The sequence below is a fragment of the Populus alba genome, chromosome 12, assembly GCF_005239225.2.
Source record: "Populus alba chromosome 12, ASM523922v2, whole genome shotgun sequence".
NCBI lineage: Eukaryota > Viridiplantae > Streptophyta > Magnoliopsida > Malpighiales > Salicaceae > Populus > Populus alba.
In genome coordinates this window covers 9,876,191-9,897,677 of record NC_133295.1, presented here as the reverse complement: position 1 = coordinate 9,897,677, position 21,487 = coordinate 9,876,191, and the positions used below count along the sequence as shown (strand labels likewise).

The 21,487-nt window shown below is 31.4% G+C and overlaps 2 protein-coding genes across 3 annotated transcripts; one reads left to right on the top strand and one right to left on the bottom strand.

The window, feature by feature from the left end:
• Positions 1-11,466: 11,466 nt before the first annotated feature.
• On the top strand, positions 11,467-12,659 carry LOC118044560 (uncharacterized). The gene is made up of 3 exons (XM_035052913.2): positions 11,467-11,859; positions 11,951-12,099; positions 12,282-12,659. The coding sequence occupies exons 1-3, from the start codon at positions 11,571-11,573 to the stop codon at positions 12,402-12,404; spliced, it is 561 nt and encodes a 186-aa protein (XP_034908804.1). The 5' UTR covers positions 11,467-11,570; the 3' UTR covers positions 12,405-12,659.
• Positions 12,660-16,302: 3,643 nt separating this feature from the next.
• LOC118044561 (LIM domain-containing protein WLIM1) lies at positions 16,303-19,574 on the bottom strand. 2 transcript variants are annotated; one of them, XM_073412845.1, is made up of 5 exons: positions 19,084-19,574; positions 17,816-17,912; positions 17,665-17,714; positions 17,463-17,552; positions 16,303-16,779 (listed from the first exon to the last, which is right to left on the bottom strand). In XM_073412845.1, exons 1-5 carry the CDS (start codon positions 19,219-19,221, stop codon positions 16,576-16,578), a joined length of 579 nt encoding a protein of 192 aa, XP_073268946.1. In that variant the 5' UTR covers positions 19,222-19,574; the 3' UTR covers positions 16,303-16,575. The 2 variants fall into 2 exon arrangements, with proteins under 2 accessions (XP_073268946.1, XP_034908805.1); XM_035052914.1 differs by having other exon boundaries at positions 17,674-17,714; positions 19,084-19,561.
• Between the last annotated feature and the right edge of the window lie 1,913 nt (positions 19,575-21,487).

Sequence of the window (21,487 nt, the reverse complement as noted above, 5' to 3'; positions counted from 1 at the left end):
CTGGGTTAGGTCGTGCATTTGGGTTCGGGTCTGAACAAAATTGAAGACAGTAAGACGGAGCTAGAATTACCATGACACATGTCTAAAACACTATTTATTCTCTCTGCAAGTGCAAATGTGCAATATATGAAAATCCATGGTATTCAAAATTTATCCTGTACCATTCCCGTTTGCTTCAAGCCTGCGGTTTTCGCTGCTGGCTCTTTCATATCATATCATTTATCAAAATGAAAGAAGAAAGGTCAAGGACGGTGACAGGGCAGCGACTCTGCACTCTCTTTAAAGTCTATCGGACCCCATGATAACGACAGAGCCGCTGCATGCAGGGCGTACGAGAGGCTTCCAGTATGAAAGAAGGAAGTATGGGGTAGGCGAATCCAATGAAAATAGACTTGGACAGAAGAGGATATTGCAGCAAAAACAGTAAGAAGAATGCTTTATTTTATCGATGCCGGGGGGCACTCTGCATATATTACTACTTTTTTAACTTCCAAGACGATGCAAAAAGCGAGGAGAGAAAAGGGCCAAGGTGAAGAAGCAAAGTTGCGTTGAAGCTGGTGCTGATTCTTCAAAAAGCAGATGCTTTATTTGGTAGTAAAGGCCACACCAAGTAGATGATGATTACAAGATCATCTCGCCATCACTTTACAGGTCAACACAGAATTCTTGGAAAAATCAATCTCCATCACCTTCAGCCTAGTGGTCTAACTCTTGGATTAATTTAGATCTGTGATCAACCCCACTTGATTTATGGGACCTTAAATGCATATGTAAATACTGTAGCTCAAGCTGGACAGTTAATTTAATTCAGAGAACTCTCGTTTTTTATACCGATTGTTTACTGAAAATAGTTTATTTTTAAAAAATAAATTTTAAAAAAATAAATTGTTTTTTAATATTTAATAGTATAATGAAAAATTGTTAAAAAACACTTTCCAGTGTTTAATTATATCATGGAAAATGAAGCTAAAAAATAACTTATTAATATTTTATTTTTCTCAAGTTTATTAAAATAATGAAGAACAAATTTACAAAAAAAAGTTGAATGAGAATGAAATTGAAAAAAATATATAATTTCATAAATTATCTCAAATAAAATAAATAATAATCAAAATAATAAGATCAAATCTAAAACATAAAAAAAAAAATGAAAGATGAAGAAATTAAAATAATAATAATTATCATTTCATAAATTATTTCAAATAAAATAAGTAACAATTAAAAGAATGAGGATCAAATTTGATATATAAAAAATTTCAATAAAAAAATAATAACAGAAAAGCAAATAACAATTATAAAAATGAGGACCAATGTTAATATAAAAATAAAATTTTAAGAGATGAAATTGAAAAATAAATATTCAAAACAAAATATATATAGCAATCAAAAGTTTGATGATCAAATTTGATATAATCAGCAAATAATATGAATTTCTAAATTTTTCACAACTTTCAGAAAGTGTTTTCCATCCAAATTTTTCAGGAAAATACTTTTCTGGAAACCAAGTCAATTTTTTTTTTGAACTGAAAAGTATTTTTCCGTTGACCAACTTTACTAATAGCAAATAAACACAAGAAAGTTTGAAAAATAATTTTTAAAAATCACTTTCCAGAAAACAAACATAGTCTTCTTTCCTTCTCATTTTCTTATTTACCAAGGCACAAAAATACAAATGACGACTAACCTTACCTCTTGGTTTTGTGTCATAGGTTCACTTGAAAGAAACAAAACCCATCCACTACCAAGAACCCTAAAAACAGCCTGTATGTTGCTTGGTGGAAGGGAGGGAGTCAAATGAGGCCTAGTTTGAATATATCTCATAAATGCCATGGTATTGACAATAGGGCCCTACAGAACTGATACCCCTCATTTCCTACCCTTTCCATTTCTTGAAAAGGAGGAGGAGTTCGATGCCACCCACACACTCAAAGCATAAAAATATAGGAAGGTACAAAAGCATGACTTTTCCATATTATATACGAGCCTGTTCAGATTCTGTAAAAACCAAGTTAGGATATTTGAGTGTTTGAAAGTCGGTTGAATTGTATTTTTGAAAAGTTTTAAATTTTTATTTAAATTAATTTTTATAGTGTTTTTAGATTGTTTTGATATATTAACATAAAAAATTAATTTTAAATAATTAAAAATATTATTTTAATGTATTTCCAAGCGAAAAATATTTTAAAAAACAATTCCCACGAAATACCAGACTTTTATATTGATCTAAGCATCCAAGATTGCAAACGACATTTTCTATAGCGAATAGAAAATGTTATCTGGCTTCTTGATCCTGCAATTATTATTTTTTTTAAAATGGAAGAACACCTGGGTACATTCATGGACGGGCAAAAAAACAAAAAGGAATATAGCAGATGAGAAGACGTTGTCTGCCAATTAATGTATTAGCAATGAATAATTAGTTGAAAACCCGCATGGCATCTCACAAGCAATTAGTTTTGGGAGTTCTTCAACTCACCAACCCCAATAATTAAAACTTGAAGAAACGAAAAGGAACACAGCAAGAACTGTGAGAGGGTGAAAAGGTGAGGAAAAAACCAGATTTATTTGATTAGTCTTTGTGATATATAATTATGTATTCAACTTAGTTTAATCATTAAGTTCTTGGTGAAATGAGAGTGAGAATGAGTGACCAGATGACTTTTCCAGTTTTCAGATTTTTTTCACGACACAAAATCTCACAGGCTAGCGAGATCAGTATGATCCATTGTTTTGTTCCCAATTTCAGGAACCAAGCGTAGATCCTCATCATGCACCCTTGAGAGAATTATGATGTTCTTGGAGTAACCAGAGGAGATGGGGAACCATTTGTCATATTATAGCTTCTTCATACTGAATTATTTGTTTTCAACATAACAATATTTAATGTTGTTAAAGTATTATTTCAGTATTTAATGTTCGTGTCAAAGTATTATTGTTGTAGAAATTATTCCACATCAAATTAATTAAAACTTTGAACTTCTTAGATGTAAACTGGACTTGAAGATATTTAAGATCTTTTACTGTGTAATCAAGCATTTATGAAATATAATTTGCCATCATAAAATGATTTTTATCATCCTGAAATATTTTATTGTTGTGTTTCCATTAAAAAGTGTTTGTGGTGCATAAAATGTGTATTGCATGGTGAAAAATATATCTTAAAAAAATATTTCATTATATATTTTGATGTTTGCACTTAATGAAGAGCATGGTACTTATTAATGCTCTCGCGCTACAAAAATATTTTATTGTCTACTTGTAAGTAAAAATCTTGTAACATTGGTTTTTTACATCACTTATTTATTATTAATTAAGATAATAAAACTTGTAATTTAAAAAAAAAAATGTAAATATTCTTCTTGTTCTTGCAACAGCTTTTTTTTTTTTTTTTTTAATCTCAAAATCACCACTATAATCGTTTCTAACACCTTGAAAAACACTTGGGAGAGCAAAATTTCTTCACTTATTTTTTGTTTGGCTATAGCAACTAGTTTTGATATTTTTCAATAAATACCCAATAGATTTTCATGTAAGATCTCTCCCAACTCTACAATTCTCACTTCTATTCTTTTATATTCTTACATACTTGATTCTTTGATATTTATCATTTTAAAACCTTTGATTATTCTCTTATTCTCTTGATAAAGCTTTAAACCTTATTGCATAACATCAATTTTTCACCTGTGTGTTAGATTACATTCCCATAAAGACTAGGGTTTAATCGTTGTAATCTTCTCTTTGTTAAAGTGTGATTATTCTTTTGTGAGATATAAACCAATGTGAAAGTGCAAATGACATTTGAAACCACTTGGGTAACTTTGATCGAGAGCCATTGAGTGATAGTGAAATCTTTTCTTTGAAAAAGATTGTGTATGTTTGATCCTAGCTCGTAAAAGAAATGGGGTTCAATCTTGATCCTGTAAAACATTTATGATAGGTTTCATTCTTAGTCCGTAAAAGGACTGAGTTTAATCTTAAATTCGAAAAAAAATTATGTAATTGGTTTGATATCATCCATTAAAAAAATCATGTGTGATAATAAATACTTGAATAAAGATTCAAATAGAAAGTAGATAATTATCCAAATCACTAAGAAAAATTAGAGTGTCTTCCTCTCTCTCTATCATTTTAATTTGTGTCTTGTTATTACTTGTTGATTTTAGCATTGTTAAAGAGCTTGAGATTAATTTTGGCTATCTTTGCTTAATTGGAGATTAATCTTTAAAGTACTATAACTTTTTAGAAAGCCCTAATTCACCCCTACCTAGGCTTTTTAAGTCTTGAGCTTGGACTCCTTGTTTAAGGTTTAATTACCTATATAAAAAAAAGATAAGAGGATCAATGCTTAACTAAAGCACCATTCTTTGAAGAAAAGTGTAACAGCCTGGCTTAACTTGCCATATATTGTTCTCTTTAGACCTTACAATCTTTACGGTTTTGTTTTTAGTAACGTGAGCCCACATCTGAGCTTGACGCCTCAAAACGTATATGACAAGTCAGTAACCAACACTATTAATAAGGCCAGTTACCATTCCCTCACCCGTCGATGTGAGATATTACAATTTACCCCCCTTAAAGAGCCTTACAACTTTGTCGGCACAACCGAATAACCAGTGAGGTCGGCTTTGATACCAAATGTAATAGCTCGGCCCAACATGTTGTATATTGTTTGTTTTTTACCTTACAACCTTCATGATTTTGTTCTTGGTGACGTAAGCCAACTTTTGAGCCTGACATCCCAAAACACGTAGAATATATTAGCAACCAAAACTACTAATAAGGTCAACTACCAAACTTTTATCCGCTGATGTGAGATATTACAATTAAAAAGTTATAAATCATTAAATATAAATGAAATATATTTTTTTATAATATGTTATTATTATCATTGGTCATTCTATATAATCAAATACTATTTAGTTGTTTTAAATATTTATATATATCACTCTATGTTTTAATACTATTATTTTTGGCTTATAAGAAAATTATATACGTTATGCCAAACTCTTGCCGCTTTTTTTCCATCTTACATGTAATCTCATACAACAATGATAATAGATATCTAATATAATCGTTTCATGTGGAAAAGGTTTGATCTCTTTAAAAAAAAAAAAGCTATTAATTTTTTTTTTTAGAATCATATTATTATTTTTCTTGAAAACCAAGCTCAAAGAATTTTTCTATTAAGCTTTGACTTTAAGTCAATGTTAATATAAATATATATGTTATGGGAATCATCAAAATTCAAAACTGCAAAAGGATATATGTTTGTTATTCATACACGTGTGCGTAGATGTTGATTTATAATAACAATTGAATTCTTTTTTAGAAAATAGATTCTCATATATATACATGGGTTGACTCGAACTTAATAAGTTATTCTTAGAGATTGTGTTTGATATTATATTATTTTTATTTTTTATTTAATTAAATAAAAAAATAATTTAGGTAACCAAATAGCTTCTACTTTTTTATATTAGACTCCAAAATAATTCTATTTAAACCTTAATTTTATCGAAGTTGAAATAAATTTTTTTAATTTATAAGGAATTTTCATTTATTTATTTTATATGTAAAGTCTATTCCATACATAATAGTTTTAATTAAATATATATTTTCTTAAACCTACTTTTTTAAACCACAACTAAATATTTTTTTAAACCTGTTTTTTAAAACTACAAAAAGACACTTAGAGTTAAGTATATACTGTCTCCAACGAAAACAACCCATTTCGAAAAAAAATGAGCTAAATCAGAACAAAGTAAGTCAAAGCGGAAAAATTGAGCCAAAACAATTTAAATGGTTTTTTTCTAAAAAACTGAACCAAATACGGTCGGTTTGAACCGGTTTCATTTTTTTTAAAATTTCAATTTGATTGCTTTTTTTTTTTTATATAAAATTAAACCGAACAAAAAATGATCACCCCTAGTAGTTCATCTCATTTTTTCTTTGATCTATGATGGTGTTAAACTTAAATGTGCATAAAAATTACTATTCTCACTAATAATTTTCAATTAACTTTTGATAATCTTCATGTTAATGCAGATTATGACAACTTATAACTCATAAAACCAAAAGAAATATAAAATAATTAAAGCTTTTGAATAAATAAATCCCTTGATAGGAAACTTCACTTCAAAGCTAGCAAATTGCTACCACATAACTCCTTCAGGGCTCCCTTGATTTTTTTTTTTATATATATTTTTATATATATAGTGGTTGTCTCGAGATATACCTCATGCGTTACTTTTATGATCACTCATAGAAGTCAAATAAAGGAATTGATACATTTTTTATTCTGCCAAGTTTTCCTTGTAAAGCTATTACATCAAACACTAACTGCTTAATTGTATTTGAAAATATGATATTGATTATTTTTTAAAATATTTTTTATTTTAAAATATATTAAAAAAAATATATTTTTTAAAAATTATTTTTGACATTAATATATCAAAATATCTGAAAATATAAAAAAAATATTAATTTAAAATAAATTTAAATTTTTTTAAAAAATATACCTACCTTAATATAAGGAGTTCCATTATGACTCCATGCAGCATCAATCCAAATTAAGCTGACAAACAAATAATTCATATTTTATACAAGCTTAACCAACCGAAAAAGCAATACAAAGATTGAATAAAATACCATAACAATATCCAAAGATATATCAAATTATTAATTCGGCATGATGATTTATAGTTTGTGAAATCAAAAGGGAAATAAAATGCTTAAAACTCTCAAGTAAACAAACATCTTAATTAAAAAGTCGCACTCTAAACGGCTGCCAACCTTACCCTCATTCCTTTTATAATTGCTTACAAGTAGGACTTGATATATTTCTTATTTTGAAAAGTTTTTCTCCTAAAGCTTAATTAGGACATCTAACAAGAAATTATTTTGAGTAGCAAGGGTCCATCAAAACTCCATTCACCACTAGTCCAAATTAAGCCATATCATCGAATAATATAAGTAAAAAAAATCCAACAATTCAGGAAGAAATTATAAATAAAATTAAATAATTTGAATTGGTTTAAGTATTTATATAAAATCGATCTAGTGGTGATTAAGCCACAAGATTTTTTTTTTTTTTTGTGTGGGGAGGGGGATTATAATAACGATCATGCAAAATTCCTTTTTTTCCTTGGCTTTCATTTTTAGTATGGTAAACTTTTTCAGGAAATTATCCTAAACATCTAAAGGATTAGATTTTTTTATGGATTCATTGTTTATATGACTGGTGAAGATCTATAAACATTTATTTTTCAATACAACCCTTTTTATTTTATTTTTTTTTTCTTTTAATTTTATCCTTAAATTTTTTAACAGTCATTTGAGTTGTTTTTAAACCAGTTAAGTCAACTGGATCATGTTGAGATAATTTCCAAACAGTTTAACTTTAAACTCGAGATAAGTAAAGAGTTAGTTTTTTTTTTTTTTTAATTGTCATTCTTTGTTTTTGTTTTTGTTTTTTTCAATTTCAATCTCAAATTTTCTTACTGGTTGACTAGGTTACCTTTAGGCTAGCCAAATCAACTATGTCACACTGGATAAGTTTTACACGATTTAATTTTAAACTTAAATTAGATAAATAATTTGTTTTTTTCTTGTTAATTTTAACTTGATTTTATTTTTAATTTTTTTTAATTAATTAATCAAATTATTTTAGATGAATTAAATTAATTAAATCACATTAAAATAATTTTTTATATAATTTATTTTTAAACTTCATCTAGATAATAAAAAGTTAGATAACAAGATTCAAGGTTAACTATTTTTTTTTATGACCCTTGTAAAATAAAAAACTATGAATGTGGCCGAAGCTAGGCACAGGCGACACGCACTCATTACGTGTCGAATGCTCGGGGGTGATTGAAAGATAAATGGACTCTCTACGTGGCACGCCGGACCCACAGAGTGCACACGAGTGAAGCAGCTTCACGTTTCTTTCGCTCACAAACTTTCTACGTGGCACGTCGGACCCACAGAGTGCACACGAGTGAAGCAGCTTCACGTTTCTTTCGCTCACAAACTTTCACGCCGCTTGCCCTTGGGTTCGGTGGCCAGCGCACATCTTTCCTCTGCTCAGCTCATCTAAAGGCAAAAGCTGACTGGGCCCTTTCTTCCTTTACCACGCTCTCACAAAGCGCGTGTTTAAAATGAGACGAAATTACTTTTTCCCTCCCTTCCAAATCGCGTCAACTATAAGCACGTCATTTTTAGATTTTCGCTTAAAATATCCGAATAAAAAAGGAGAGGAAATAAGAGCATCATCATTCCTTTTAGATAAACTTTTCTTGCTAAATGGTAGGGTGTACTCTCTCTTTTTAATTATAAAATTCAAATCATATCATGTACGATAACAGATAAGAAGTAAATTATAAAAAATCAATTAACCCTTTTCTAAATAAAGAACTTTTTCTAAAGCTCAAAAGTATAGATCTAGGTAACAAGAGATGCAATTGAAAACATCAAGAAATAAATATAAATATAAATATTTAATCTTATAATATAAATTATTTACTTAATTGTATTTAATAATTTTATTTGTTAAAATTAGTTTTTTAGTTAAATCAAATAACCATATAAACCGACACATATAAAATTAATTGAATAAAATAAATAAAAAATATTATGCAAAGTTGCACATATTAGAAATATTATCCAAAAATAAATATTTTTTATTTTTAAAAATAAATTTTATCTATATAAAACATAAAAAATTATAGATGAATCAAAATAATTAATTCAAGAATTAAATATGTACAAAATAATTAAAAAATAGCTATTATTTAAAAAAAATTAAATAAGTAATTTTTTATTTTTTTTATAAAGAAGGTGTATTAATTGAAATATAAATCAAGAAGTTATTTTAAAAATAGACATATAAAAATGTATCAATTTAAAAAAAAGAAAAAAAAAAAAGAAAAAAAAAGAAGAAGAATTGAAAAAAAGCCAGACGTTGCTGAGGGCTGACAAGCTAGGCTAGCGGCGGGCCTATAAGGATAGGCCGACGCATGCAACCCTAATTTTTTTTAAAAAGGTTGTTGGGGTAGAAAACATGTTATTCATTCCAAATTCTTTTGAAAAAAAAAAAAGTCAGACAAAACATCGTTTGTATTTGTCTAGATTTAGGCCATTATGATAGTAAAAAAAATCAGGGTTTATAGTTTTTTTGACATAAAAACCTAATTTTCAATCCATTTACGACTTAAAAAACCTATAAAATACCATAGATATATTGTTAAACTCATTAATGGCTTTAAAGAACATTAAAAAAACCCGCACAAAAACTTGAAATCAATTCCGAAACAAAAAAAAATTTCCTAGCTCACATCTGTTTTTCCCTCATCAATTTTAAGGTGAAAAACAAAATCTAAGTGAAACTACTCTTACTGAATAGAAACCATTGACATCAAGATTAACCATTTTGAATGTCAAAATTAATATAAATGATGGTTGTTTCTCTTTATTATCGAAAATCCAGCTACTCTCTCCCCTCCTCTCAAACCATGAAATTATAAATAATGAAAATAAAGTTTTGGATTAAAACTTACTTTATTCTTAATTTTAAAATAATTAAGTGACTTGATATTTATAATTTGTAAATTGTGGATCATAATAGACATTTCACCTAAACTTTGACTAAAGCCACTCATTTCCATATGCTTTTTTTTTTTTTTTTTTTTTTTAAACTTTTTCCCATGTCTTTTAATCTCGCATTTCCCTAAAAATTAACCTAAATTGGCCTCCAATTTGACCCTATAAGGGTGAAATAAAAAAGAAAGTTATGAGATAAAATCTACAATAAATTGTGAGAGGTGTTATAGGGCATGAGGAATAGCATTTTCTCCATGCATTTTAAATTGGAACTATTGCCACTTGCTAAACTAGTAACTAAGTAGCAACCTAAATGTCGTTGCAAAGTTCTTAATACCTTATAAGACTCGTAAAACAAAGAGCAATTTTTTGAAGGGGCAACATTCTAGCAACACAATAGCTAAGAACAACAAAATAAACCTTTCTTCCAATCCATTTGATCTTTTTTCTCATGGAAGATTAGGAAATAACTTGTTTTAGAGGTTTCCCGTAAGCTGTGTGTATTTCACACGGCAATGAAAGGTGTGTAGGGTTGGAATTTTTTTTTTCTTTTTTGTTGACAAAACACGAGCATTTATACATCGTAACGGTCAAATAACAGCAGCTTAGGCGATCTTGATAATCAAGTGAGGTTGGCATGACAGTGCCCACATATTACAGTGACACGCGGTTAGTTGAAGAGGATGACAAGACTGATCCTCCTGCCATGGCATGGCAGATCTGCAAGCTTCGTCTCCTTTTTTCAAACCACCCATAACTCCACCCTCAACCACACCACAACAGTGGTGAGTGACCTTTTTCTTACGAGTACTTATTTGGTTTTTGCCCTTTTGTTTTCTTTGTTTCAGGAATCTATGAATTGTAAGTCACTGAACAGTAGTGGTGGTATGGAAGGGGGGCCAAAGTATGCGATGTATTTGTCTTTAGGGATTGAACATCACCCCTGGGCCAACTTCCTTTGTTTTCTTCGGGTGTGCTAGAGTATGGTAGTAATTATATTTTTAAATTAATTTTTATTTAAAAATTAATTAAAATAATTTTTTGTAAAAATAATTTTTGATATCAACATATCAAAATAATATGAAAAACAATAAAAATTTATTTTTAAAAAATTTTTAATTTTTTTTTTAAAATACAAAAGCAAACCGACATCACTTGCGTTATTCCATGGAATAACGATGCACCTCACCATGTCTGGTTTAACTACAAAACACCCCTTCAAATTTAGGGCTGTATCAAGTTATCCCTTGACTACTTTTCATAATTCCCGAGACCTTTCAATTTTTTTAATTCGAATTATCTCTTTCTATTTATCTCTATAAACTTTCTGCATGCTTTCAATGTTCTTCTCCATATCATGTAATGAACTAAACTTTTTGGGTTTTAGGAGAACCTTTTATATAACTTTTGCAATATTCCCTTGAATATTTTTGTATTTTATATTTGATATTGTGATATAGAGTGTTTTTTACTTAAAACTATGTTAAAATAAATTTTTTTATAAATTTTTTTTATTTTTAACATCAACATATCAAAATATAAAAAAAAATACATCAATTTAATATTTTTTTAAAGAAAAAACATTTTTAAAAAACATCCAAAAGAAAAACCAAAACCTCAAGGCCTCAAGGGGTAGTTAGAAAATAATTTTAGTTTAGGGATTAATTGACAAAACCTTCAAATTGCAAGGGGAGGTTTGTAGTTTAGCTCCTACTGCTAAGAATTTAAAACTATTGACTGTGCAATTCATTAGCAGCGATTAGGTGCAATCCCCCGAACCATTTTGGATCATAGAATAGGAAAAAGCCAAGGCCGAGTAGATAAAACACAACTTCAAAATTGGTGGGTGGGTGTTATAAAGCCAACCGCTTGAAACCGCAGCACTCCTCGTTTCCTCATCAATTTATCCCCTCCTTTTCTTCTTCAGTACTCTCGCTTTTAGAGAGAGAGAGAGAGAGAGATAGAGAGAGATGGGGAATTGTCAAGCCATAGATGCAGCAACACTAGTGATTCAATACCCAAGTGGAAAAGCAGAGAACTTTTATTGGCCTGTGAGTGCTAGTGAGGTTATGAAGATGAACCCTGGTCACTATGTTGCTCTTCTCCTCTCCACCAACCTGTATCCAACCAATAACAATGGAGAATGCCCCGCCAACACCACCGCTAACAATACTCCTTTGAGGGTCACACGAATTAAGCTTCTTAGACCTACTGATACTCTTGTTCTTGGCCATGTTTATAGACTCATTACCTCTCAAGGTTTGTCATATTTATTAGTCTATACTAGTTTACTTCCTTCCATAGTTTTTGAATTTAGTCTTATTTTCTTACTGGGACCTTGTTTTTTCAGAGGTTATGAAAGTTTTATGTGCAAAGAAACAAGCTAAGCTGAAGAAAAACGAGCCGGGATCCGAAGAGAAACCTGAAAGGGTGAAAGAAAAGCAGGGATCAGGACTGGATACAAAAGCTAGACGATCTGAACAGCAGAAGGAAAATCAGGTGACTCTCATTACATATTTCTTCAGATTAACATGGATAATTGAAAGCTGAACCAATTTTAATTTGTTGAGAATACTTCACACATATCCTCGCTACCTTCTAGTTTTGCTTGGTGTTGTCTGCCTTGTGTATAGTATTGTAAAGCCGCATGTCTTAATTAATTACTTTCCAAAACATTTCAGGTGACCAAAAATGAAAGAAGCAGACCGAAGACAACAACATCAACCAACTCTGCTGCCATAGCCAGATCAAGAGCTTGGCAACCCTCACTACGAAGCATTTCAGAGGCTGGCAGTGGCAGCTAATCATATCTTCCTTCCCTGCTGACATGAGGATCAAACACATGGGCTTGCCAGCAAAACCCAGGCTTGCTTCAACCTGCAAAATCTAAGAAGATAATCCATGGAGGCAGGTAGCTACAGGGAAAGATTAAAGTATATCTTCCTTCAAGTACAGATTTGGCTAATGCGGGCATACTTTGTATAGCAAAAGGTGGTATCTTAATCATGGTTGTAACTTAAAGAACTGCTCTTTTGAAATGAAATCAAACTTTGTCTCAAGTTTTTTAAGTGCAATAAGTTTTTTAAGAACTGCACTTTTTTTTAAGTGAAATGTAGTGCTACTGCTAATCAACCAATCTACCACTCAAATATACAACACCAAAAGACAGGAGATTATGTTAAAGTAGAGAATCAAAGAAGACTAAAGAATTCATAAGATTTCATGGTTCGGAATTCAGATTCTAATGGTGGGCATATGCTCTCCCTCCCTCCCTCCGAGGGATCCTTTTAAGCCAACGCAGGGACACCGTACATGCGAAATTTTTTTATATTTGAAGGTTAAAACATGTGGAAACCATGTTAGTGTATAAAAATTCAGTCAACTTGAGCATGGTCCTTAACCATCAAGGATTCAAAGTCATCCTGCAAGATTCAGGCATATTTATTACGCCATTAACAATAATTTTCATTAATATTAACCACTCATGGATTTGAAGGGGTTAATACACAAGTGCAATTGATAATCCAAGTAACTAATTTTGGAAAAAAGGAGGATAAATTAAGGAATTGAAATGACAGAGTAAGCCAATGTGAAGTTGAAACAGGATTCAGGACCAAGTATTTTTGTAAACAAATATGAAATAATTCCAGCATCTCGCCGCCAGCTATTTAACGAGGAAAAAACAGCTAGGAAAGAAGCTTAAAAAAGACAATGTTTAATGCCCCAGATGCTGCATTAAAGCCAATGACAAATGGACTCCTGTAGAATCTGTAAATGGACCTTAGAAATTTTAATCATCCATAGTCTAAACTCATTTTTTAAGGTTGATGATGGACCGACAGCAATAACCAACTGATTAGCATGGACATTATTTCAGAGATATGAGATGACAATGTCCCTCAGCGGCTTCACCTACTATCTTAATTGCTTAGAAATAAATCTTCACTTTATTGGTTATGGAAATTTCATCGTGGTCCAAACAAAAACTAGCTCATCTTACAGGACAAGGCATTGACAAGTGCACATCAGTCTTCAAGATTCTGAAGGCACGCAAGAAAGACAAATTTGAAAAGGTGGGATGGGATGGATACATATGTAGAATAATGATTCCATAGCTTACTTGGTCTTTCAGTTTACTATTGCGTCCAAGTGTGTCCTCCAGCATGGTCCAGAAAAGCAAATGTAGATGCGTTGATGTTCTTGACGTGTAAAAACTGGTGCAAAAATAAAAAGAAAATGTTCTTGTACAAAATAATATCGATAGGAAGGAGAGATGGCATTAATTTGTTTGGAGGACTTGTTGATATGTTGCTAAAAACCTCTGGTTTCACTACCGTTTGTGAGAGACATGGCTAGTTTCACCATCTTATTTACTTGGAGAAAACAATGCGGAAAGTTCTTGGTATAAACTATCACAGATCGTGATTATATGCAGGAAACTGTGATTTTCCCAGAAAAAGAGCAGAGCAGAGATAAATATTATGTGCTGAGACATGCCTAAGCGTCATTAAACTACCTGTGTGATCATTAGGCCCGTATATTTGACTTTGAAAAAAAACATCATTCTGTAAGTTGCAAGTGCATCAAAAGAAGTGGAATGATTCTCTCTGCATCATTCTTTCCATTTCTCTTTTTCATGGTCAAGAAGCAAGACAGACCAGTGCTAGCAAAGCAAAAGATGGCCTTTTTCTTTCCTTTAATAATCTGAAATCATGGAGCACAACTGCAACCAACTCACCCTTAGAACATTCACTCACTCCTAAGCATGGAAAGGCAGGGCATTATAGGTGGTCCAAATTCATGCAAGTGCCTAACGCGTGGGCCATCATAGACAGTTTGCCACTATTTACCAAATTTATAGCCCCCTCCCCCTCCCTCTCTCTCTCTATATATATATAGATTTTGTCTCTAGTTTGAACAATCATTGAAATATACAATCGAATTAATGAGTTGTGGAGCAGTGTATGTGGAATGTAGGCCATTCCCTATGCCTAGCTGAAGTTGCTATTTCATGATATCTTTTCACTACTTGGCCTCTCAATTAATTCATTGGAATAACTCCTTTTCATTTCGTTTCAATGGGCATGGAGGGCTTTCACGCATCTTACAGTGAAAAAAAATTACAGCTAGGGTTTTGTAAAGTTATATTTTTTATTTCTAAAGAAAACTTGTTCTCAAGAATCTATAATTCATAAAATTGAAATGAGAAAATTAATAAATTGTGGTAAAAACCAACATGAAGAAAGCTACAAAAAAATTGAAATGAGGATGTTTCAGATCTTTTACCTAAACGGATTCCCTGAATAATTGAATACATGCAGTGGGTAAATTTGCACTCGGAAGTGATGGAATGAACTTGAAAAATGCACCTAATCCTTGCAATTTGATCAAACAGTTAATCATCAGCAAATTTGTTTTCTTCTCCGAGAACATTACAGGTTTCACAGCATTCCAAGAGATGGAGATTGGTGTAAAGAGGCGCCACACTCACATTGCTTTCATGATAGTATGAGAGGATTGATAATAGATTCCTCCCTTTAAAAGCAAAGAAAGAGACAATCTCCAACTCTTATTTCTCAACCATATCTTGTAGTAAACGCCATTCGTTTCCGTCCATTAGCTTCCTGAGCCCAACAACCCTCCTAATCACTGATAAAGAAGCATCCAAATCTGAAAGAAACATGTAGCTTTGACTCCATTGTTTATCCATTTAGTGCCGTTTATTCATTTATTCCTCTGTAAATTCTCAACACCGCAGTGAGCTTTACAAGCAGTATCACAGCGGTTGCCAAAGGGCTGTTTCTATCCTCGTTTTGACACAAAAAATGGAAGCGTGGGCTTGTGACTTGTAGCCCAAGTCGAGCGCTTCAGGTGTTTTGATTGTTGTGGGCTTATGGGCTATTAGCCCAACTTCTAAGTTTTGCATGTTGCCTTGGCTTCCATAGAGCAATGGAGGCTCTCATCTTTTCATGCAAATTTAGTCGTACACTATAATTCATTGCCCATGTGTTGCCACGGCACGTGTGACTTTATACTATCTATTTCACGGGTAGTAAATGTTTTTTTTATAAAACAAATAATGGTTGTGTAGATTATTTTCTAAAAAAAAGTCTAAAATTTAAATAAAAAATTTCATACAAGTGTCTAATCAAATAAACTAATAATTATTTATATTAATAAAAAAATTGGTAACAATAACCAAAATATATATATATATATATATAGATCAAGATATTTAATAGATGTTATTTACCTAATTGTGTTTAATAAATTTATTTATACAAATTAATTTGCAAAAAAAATCTATATAAATATAAAATTTATTGAATAAAATAAAATGAAACTTCTATGCAAGGCTGTTCATATTAAAAAATATTGTAAAAAAATAAATATTTTTATTTTTAAAAATAAATTTAATTCATATAAAATATAAAAAGTTATAAATAAATCATATTAATCTCATAAAAAATTAAACACATTAAATATAATTAAAAAATACTTGCTATTTCAAAAAAAGCTAAACAAGCCAAAAAATTCACAAAGAAAAGATAATAATCAAAACATAAATGCAAGAATTATATATATATATATATATATATATATATATATATATATATATATATATATATCTTGCATTTATGTTTTGATTATTATCTTTATCATGAACTCCATAAAAGTATCAAAGATTACAAGCATAAAACATCGAGGCAAGACACTACATTCATAGAAATAGAAATAAGCTTCAACATGAATATAAATAGTTTGTAAATAGAAATAACTATAATACATCTCAGCTTATTAAACCCTTCAAAAATCTCACTCAAAATGGTACAGCGAAAAGCTGGAACTCCGCAACTAAACCCTGCTTTCTTCACATCACGCTACAAGTTCATAACAGTTCTTCACTCACTTTATAATAGCTTAGCTTTTCTTGGAAACAAGACCTTTTCAGCTTTTCTATAGATTTATAGAAAATTATGCAGTACTGTCATTCACTGGTGTAACATGTTCATGCTTGTCAAGTTGGCTGAAGTTTCCCTTCTGCTTGAAGAGCTGGTTATGATGGTGCCTGCAATACAGACGATGCTCATGGGCTACGAAGTTTGATGGGCTGATGACACAGCCTCCATGAGCGCATCTGAAACAAGCCCTGTGATACGATGTTCCATCAACTGCCACCTGAAAGATGTAGGTTGGAGACAAGAAACTATAAGATATTTCTCTTTATCCATTGCATCAAAAGTTCATCCATGAGAGTATTAGAAAGCAGACAAACATGGGGTGAAGATTACATGGGGTTGAATTTCTTGAATTGGAGCTTTAAGTTCTAAAGAGTACTGATGGAGTATAAAAATGGAGAACTATGTGATGCAAAGATGTCGATTTGTCAAAACATTTTGATATAGAACAGAAAAAACTCTGAAGTTCTTAGACATCCTTGGTGCATTTACTTTCTAGCTGCTGTCATTAGTTTTAAACATGCTCATTACATCAAAAGTTCATCTATGAGAGTATTAGAAAGCGGACAAACATGGGGTGAAGATTACATGGGGTTGAATTTCTTGAACTGGAGCTTTAAGTTCTAAAGAGTACTGATGGAGTATAAAAATGGAGAACAATGTGATGCAAAGATGTCGATTTGTCAAAACATTTTGATATAAAACAGGAAAAACTCTGAAGTTCTTAGACATCGATCCTTGTGCATTTGCTTTCTAGCTGCTGTCATTAGTTTTAAACATGCTCATAAAACAAGCAAAACCATCTGCTGCAACCATTTGAACAGATTCATTTGCTTAATTTTTTTAAAATGATTTATTCTGTCAGATCATGCATTATTACTATTATGAAAGCACACCATTTACCATTTCGATTGGGTAAACAGTTTTCTTGCAAGCAACACATTTCTCCTGAGTTCCGGCAAACATACTTGAAACTTTGCTGTTGCTCTGGACCTGTGCAATGCCATTCACAAAAAGAAGCATCTTAATTTCAAACAGTAATAAATCACATATGAAATAGCTGCAACTTGCAATGAAGTGTTAATACAGCTGTTAAGCTTTGCACCGGGAGTACCTGATCGGCAGACCGGTCAACTCTAACAGTTTTTGAAGTCCCTGGGGAACGGAGAAGAATATAATAGCCCGTGAATAAAACTGAACAAGCAGATATCACAGCAGGGAAATGCGCTTAAAGAAAATTAATAGCTGTTATTCACCTTTGAAGCTTTTATCCAAGCTGCCTGTCATCTTTAAAAGTTGATCGAAGTGAGGCTTGCAATATAAAACGCCTTCAAAGGATGAGTAGTTGCTCAACTGCAAAGGTGAAAAGGAAAACGTTTAGATTAATTAAAAAGGAAAACATCGTAGAAAACACAACAGTTCATGTTTTTTCGATACAAGGAAAAAGCACAGAAGTTTTCTTCGGAACCTGAACCCCAAGCTTATTGAAATCTTTATAGTATGCACAAAAGTATTTTGCATCTCTGGTTTTTCATAGTAGGTTTCTGAACACGGCTAGCATGCATTAGTTTCAACAGAAAAATCTTAAGTGTAGATGTCAGTATTCCTATTCTGCTATTCGTTAGTTCTTCAATATCTGACCACCTTTCTGTGATCACTAGCTCAATTACTTCCTATACGGGTTTGCTATGTGTTTTAATTGCTGGAACAAGCTCCAGGGTTCACCCTGAGAAGCATGAGCAGAGATGAAACTCTAAATGTCATGAGATTAGAGAATAAATAGGCAACTCAATAAGCGATCCATATACGCTTCCAACAGAAGAGAAGTTTCAATATATCTTGACAGATTAGAGAATGAATAGGCAACAAGTCATTGCTTGTTTGGCAACGATTTGAAAATGAGATCTCTCTCCCAGCCGGCCCCACCTCTCCTTCCCCTTGGCAGCCCGTGGGGCGCAGAGCTCCTTGATCACCAATCAAAAATCGAGGATCCACAAGCAAATTTCATGGCCGAAAGAAAGTGACCTATCATCAACCAACTAGGACAAACAGCATCTACCAATATCAGAGGATCTAAACAACCCCATCTGTAGACCATCCAGTTGAAATGGTCGTGTGAAAAAAGAAGGATGAATACAAGTGCAAAATCATAATCTCAATCCAGACTCCAGAGCATAAAAACAAACATTTTATATTGTCCGAGAAATATATGCTGGATAATTGTGTTGGAAAAACAAATCAGCTTAAGAGATAAAAATGAGAAAAAAAAACCACCTTTTAGCTGACAAGTTAGAATCTAATCTTGACACACCAAGCAAGCACACAATCATCAACCTAAAACAACTCCCCTCCCAATCAAAATATCTATAACCATCTACTACAAAAGTGATAATATGGAACCAGAGAGTGGCTATAAATATGTATGATCAAGTAAAACAGGATATATATCAATGATAAAGCTCAGCTCTTGGAGTTTCTGCAGACTCCTTCATGTGCTTAAGAAATAAGGGACTATGTAACTTACCTTTAGGGTACCCTTGCAGTGGTGGCATCTAAAACAAGCCTTGTGATAGACTTTGCTATCAGCAGTGAGTTCATCCACAAAGTATACAGTCTTCTCACATGACTTACACTTCTGGGTTGTCCCTGCAAATGGTGCCATAGGTAAATTCTTTACTTTGTTAAGTACGCTGATGGATAATAGCAGATATATAATGATTGATGATATCTATATAGCTAGCAAGCGCTATCTCCCTGTCTCCTGTCTTTCTGATGGATCTTCTTCTCCTTCTTCAAATATCAATAAGCTTTCTGCTAGCAGAGAGATGATTGGAGGGGATGATGATGAAAAAGAGAGTGCCGAAATTCGTGTGGGTGCGTTTGAGATTTACAGCTCAGCCTCAGACAGACAGAGAGAAACCTAACGATACAAAAACAATTTCCTAGTCGTAGTCGACTTTAGATCCATTAGAAAACATGCAAGCAGCCTTTGTTGGCGGCAATTTGGTAATTTTATCAACAAAAGTAGTTTGACTATACTACATGATTGCCTTATTTTTCACAGATGTCCAGCTACTAGACTTGAATCATGGGAGGTGACGTGAACCCAGTTCTGTGCTTTTATTCAGACAGTAACAGTAAATTAATCACGTGTATTTGTTTTTGTGTTAAAAAAAAATCATTTCAATTTTTTTTTTATTTTTTTAAAATTATTTTTTTAATAATTTTATATGGTTTTGATATGCTGATATTAAAAATATATTTTTAAAAATAAAAATATTATTTATATATATTTTTAAATAAAAATACTATATAAAAAATATTAATATCACAATTCAATCATGATTAAAAATGCATCATACTACTAATATATATATCCTCTGATTCTGGTCCTCTTAAGTCACATCAAGTGATTATAATTGTAGTAATTTATTAGGATTTTTTTTTAATCTTATCACAGTTAAAAATTTTAGAGAAATTAACATACTTTATAAATATTTTAAAAATTAATATTATTTAATAAGTTATAATTTTTATTTGTGACTCATGAGTTGCATTCCATGTTTACAGCTCATGAGTTCCAATTGAGAATTGTGACTCATCCAAAAAAAAAAAAAATATATATATATATATATATCCAGGATAGTTTTTCTAACCTCTCTTAACTCTTTATCAAAAAAAAAAAAAAAACTTAGCCAGAATTTCAATTTTCACAACCCAACTACATCTCAACACCATAATTAAAAAACATGATTTACTATTAATCTCTCTAACATAATTAAAACATCATCACACCTCATCATTCATTCAAATTAATAATTAACAATTCATAATTAAACACGATGATTCATATAAAATTTCATTAAATTTAAAATAAATTTATAATTTTTATAAAATTAAATATATAATTTAACTATATTTAAAAATCATCTTAACTTATGAATGAGCCTGAAGTGCTTATGGATGAGCCTACACCACCACCCTACAACTTGAGGATAGACTTATTATGCCCATGTAGGGATCAACACCAAAATCATCTCAGTTCATACACAAGTCTTCGATGCTCGTGGATGAACTGACATCCACAACTACATGTCCCTTTTCATGATAAATAATTTTATCTTTTGTTAATATTGCTTCGAGATGTTGAGCCTCCCCAACCTCCTGAAGTCCATTACGATACAAATTTAGCGTAATGTTGGCAACGACATGTCCCATTTCATCAATATCTTCATGGATAGTAATTGTTGTTTTTCGAGCCTCCTTTAATAAGTGATGAATCTATATACATACATTAAAAAAATAATTAGCATTTATCATTTATAATAACATTAATAATATTTAATATATATTGCATACTAATCAATTAAATATTGGATATTGAGACATATAATGCATCATATTGTGGACGTCTCGGGAAACACAACCATGTAGTTGTATTAATTTGACATATAATGAAACAAAAATATCATTTCGTGTAGGTATCTAAATCAAGTTTTGGAGGCCACTCTTCAAATATTTGATTTATCCTAGCATCCTAAATATCTAGGAAAGTTGCATGAATCACTAACCAATTCCCTTCCCGCTTACCTTTATGTTTGATACTATGTAGCTCGTCACCGGTATCAACATAATCCGGGATGTGCTAAGACCGACCAAAATGATGTATTACTTGATTAGGGTAATGCATCTCAATTACATCGAAGCAATGCAACAGGATTGATGTGGATAAGCTTGTGAACACTAAGGAACCATTACACGTTCCAAGTGGACCCATCATAAGGTCTAAAGCGAAGGCCTTAAAAGAAGCATTAAATGAATTGGTTGTGCAAGTTTCGGCTAGGACTGAACTTGGAGATCCTTTAGAGCATCAAAAAAAGACCTTAGTAAATTTAATCCATGTGCAAGAGGGGCCCAACCATTCTTAT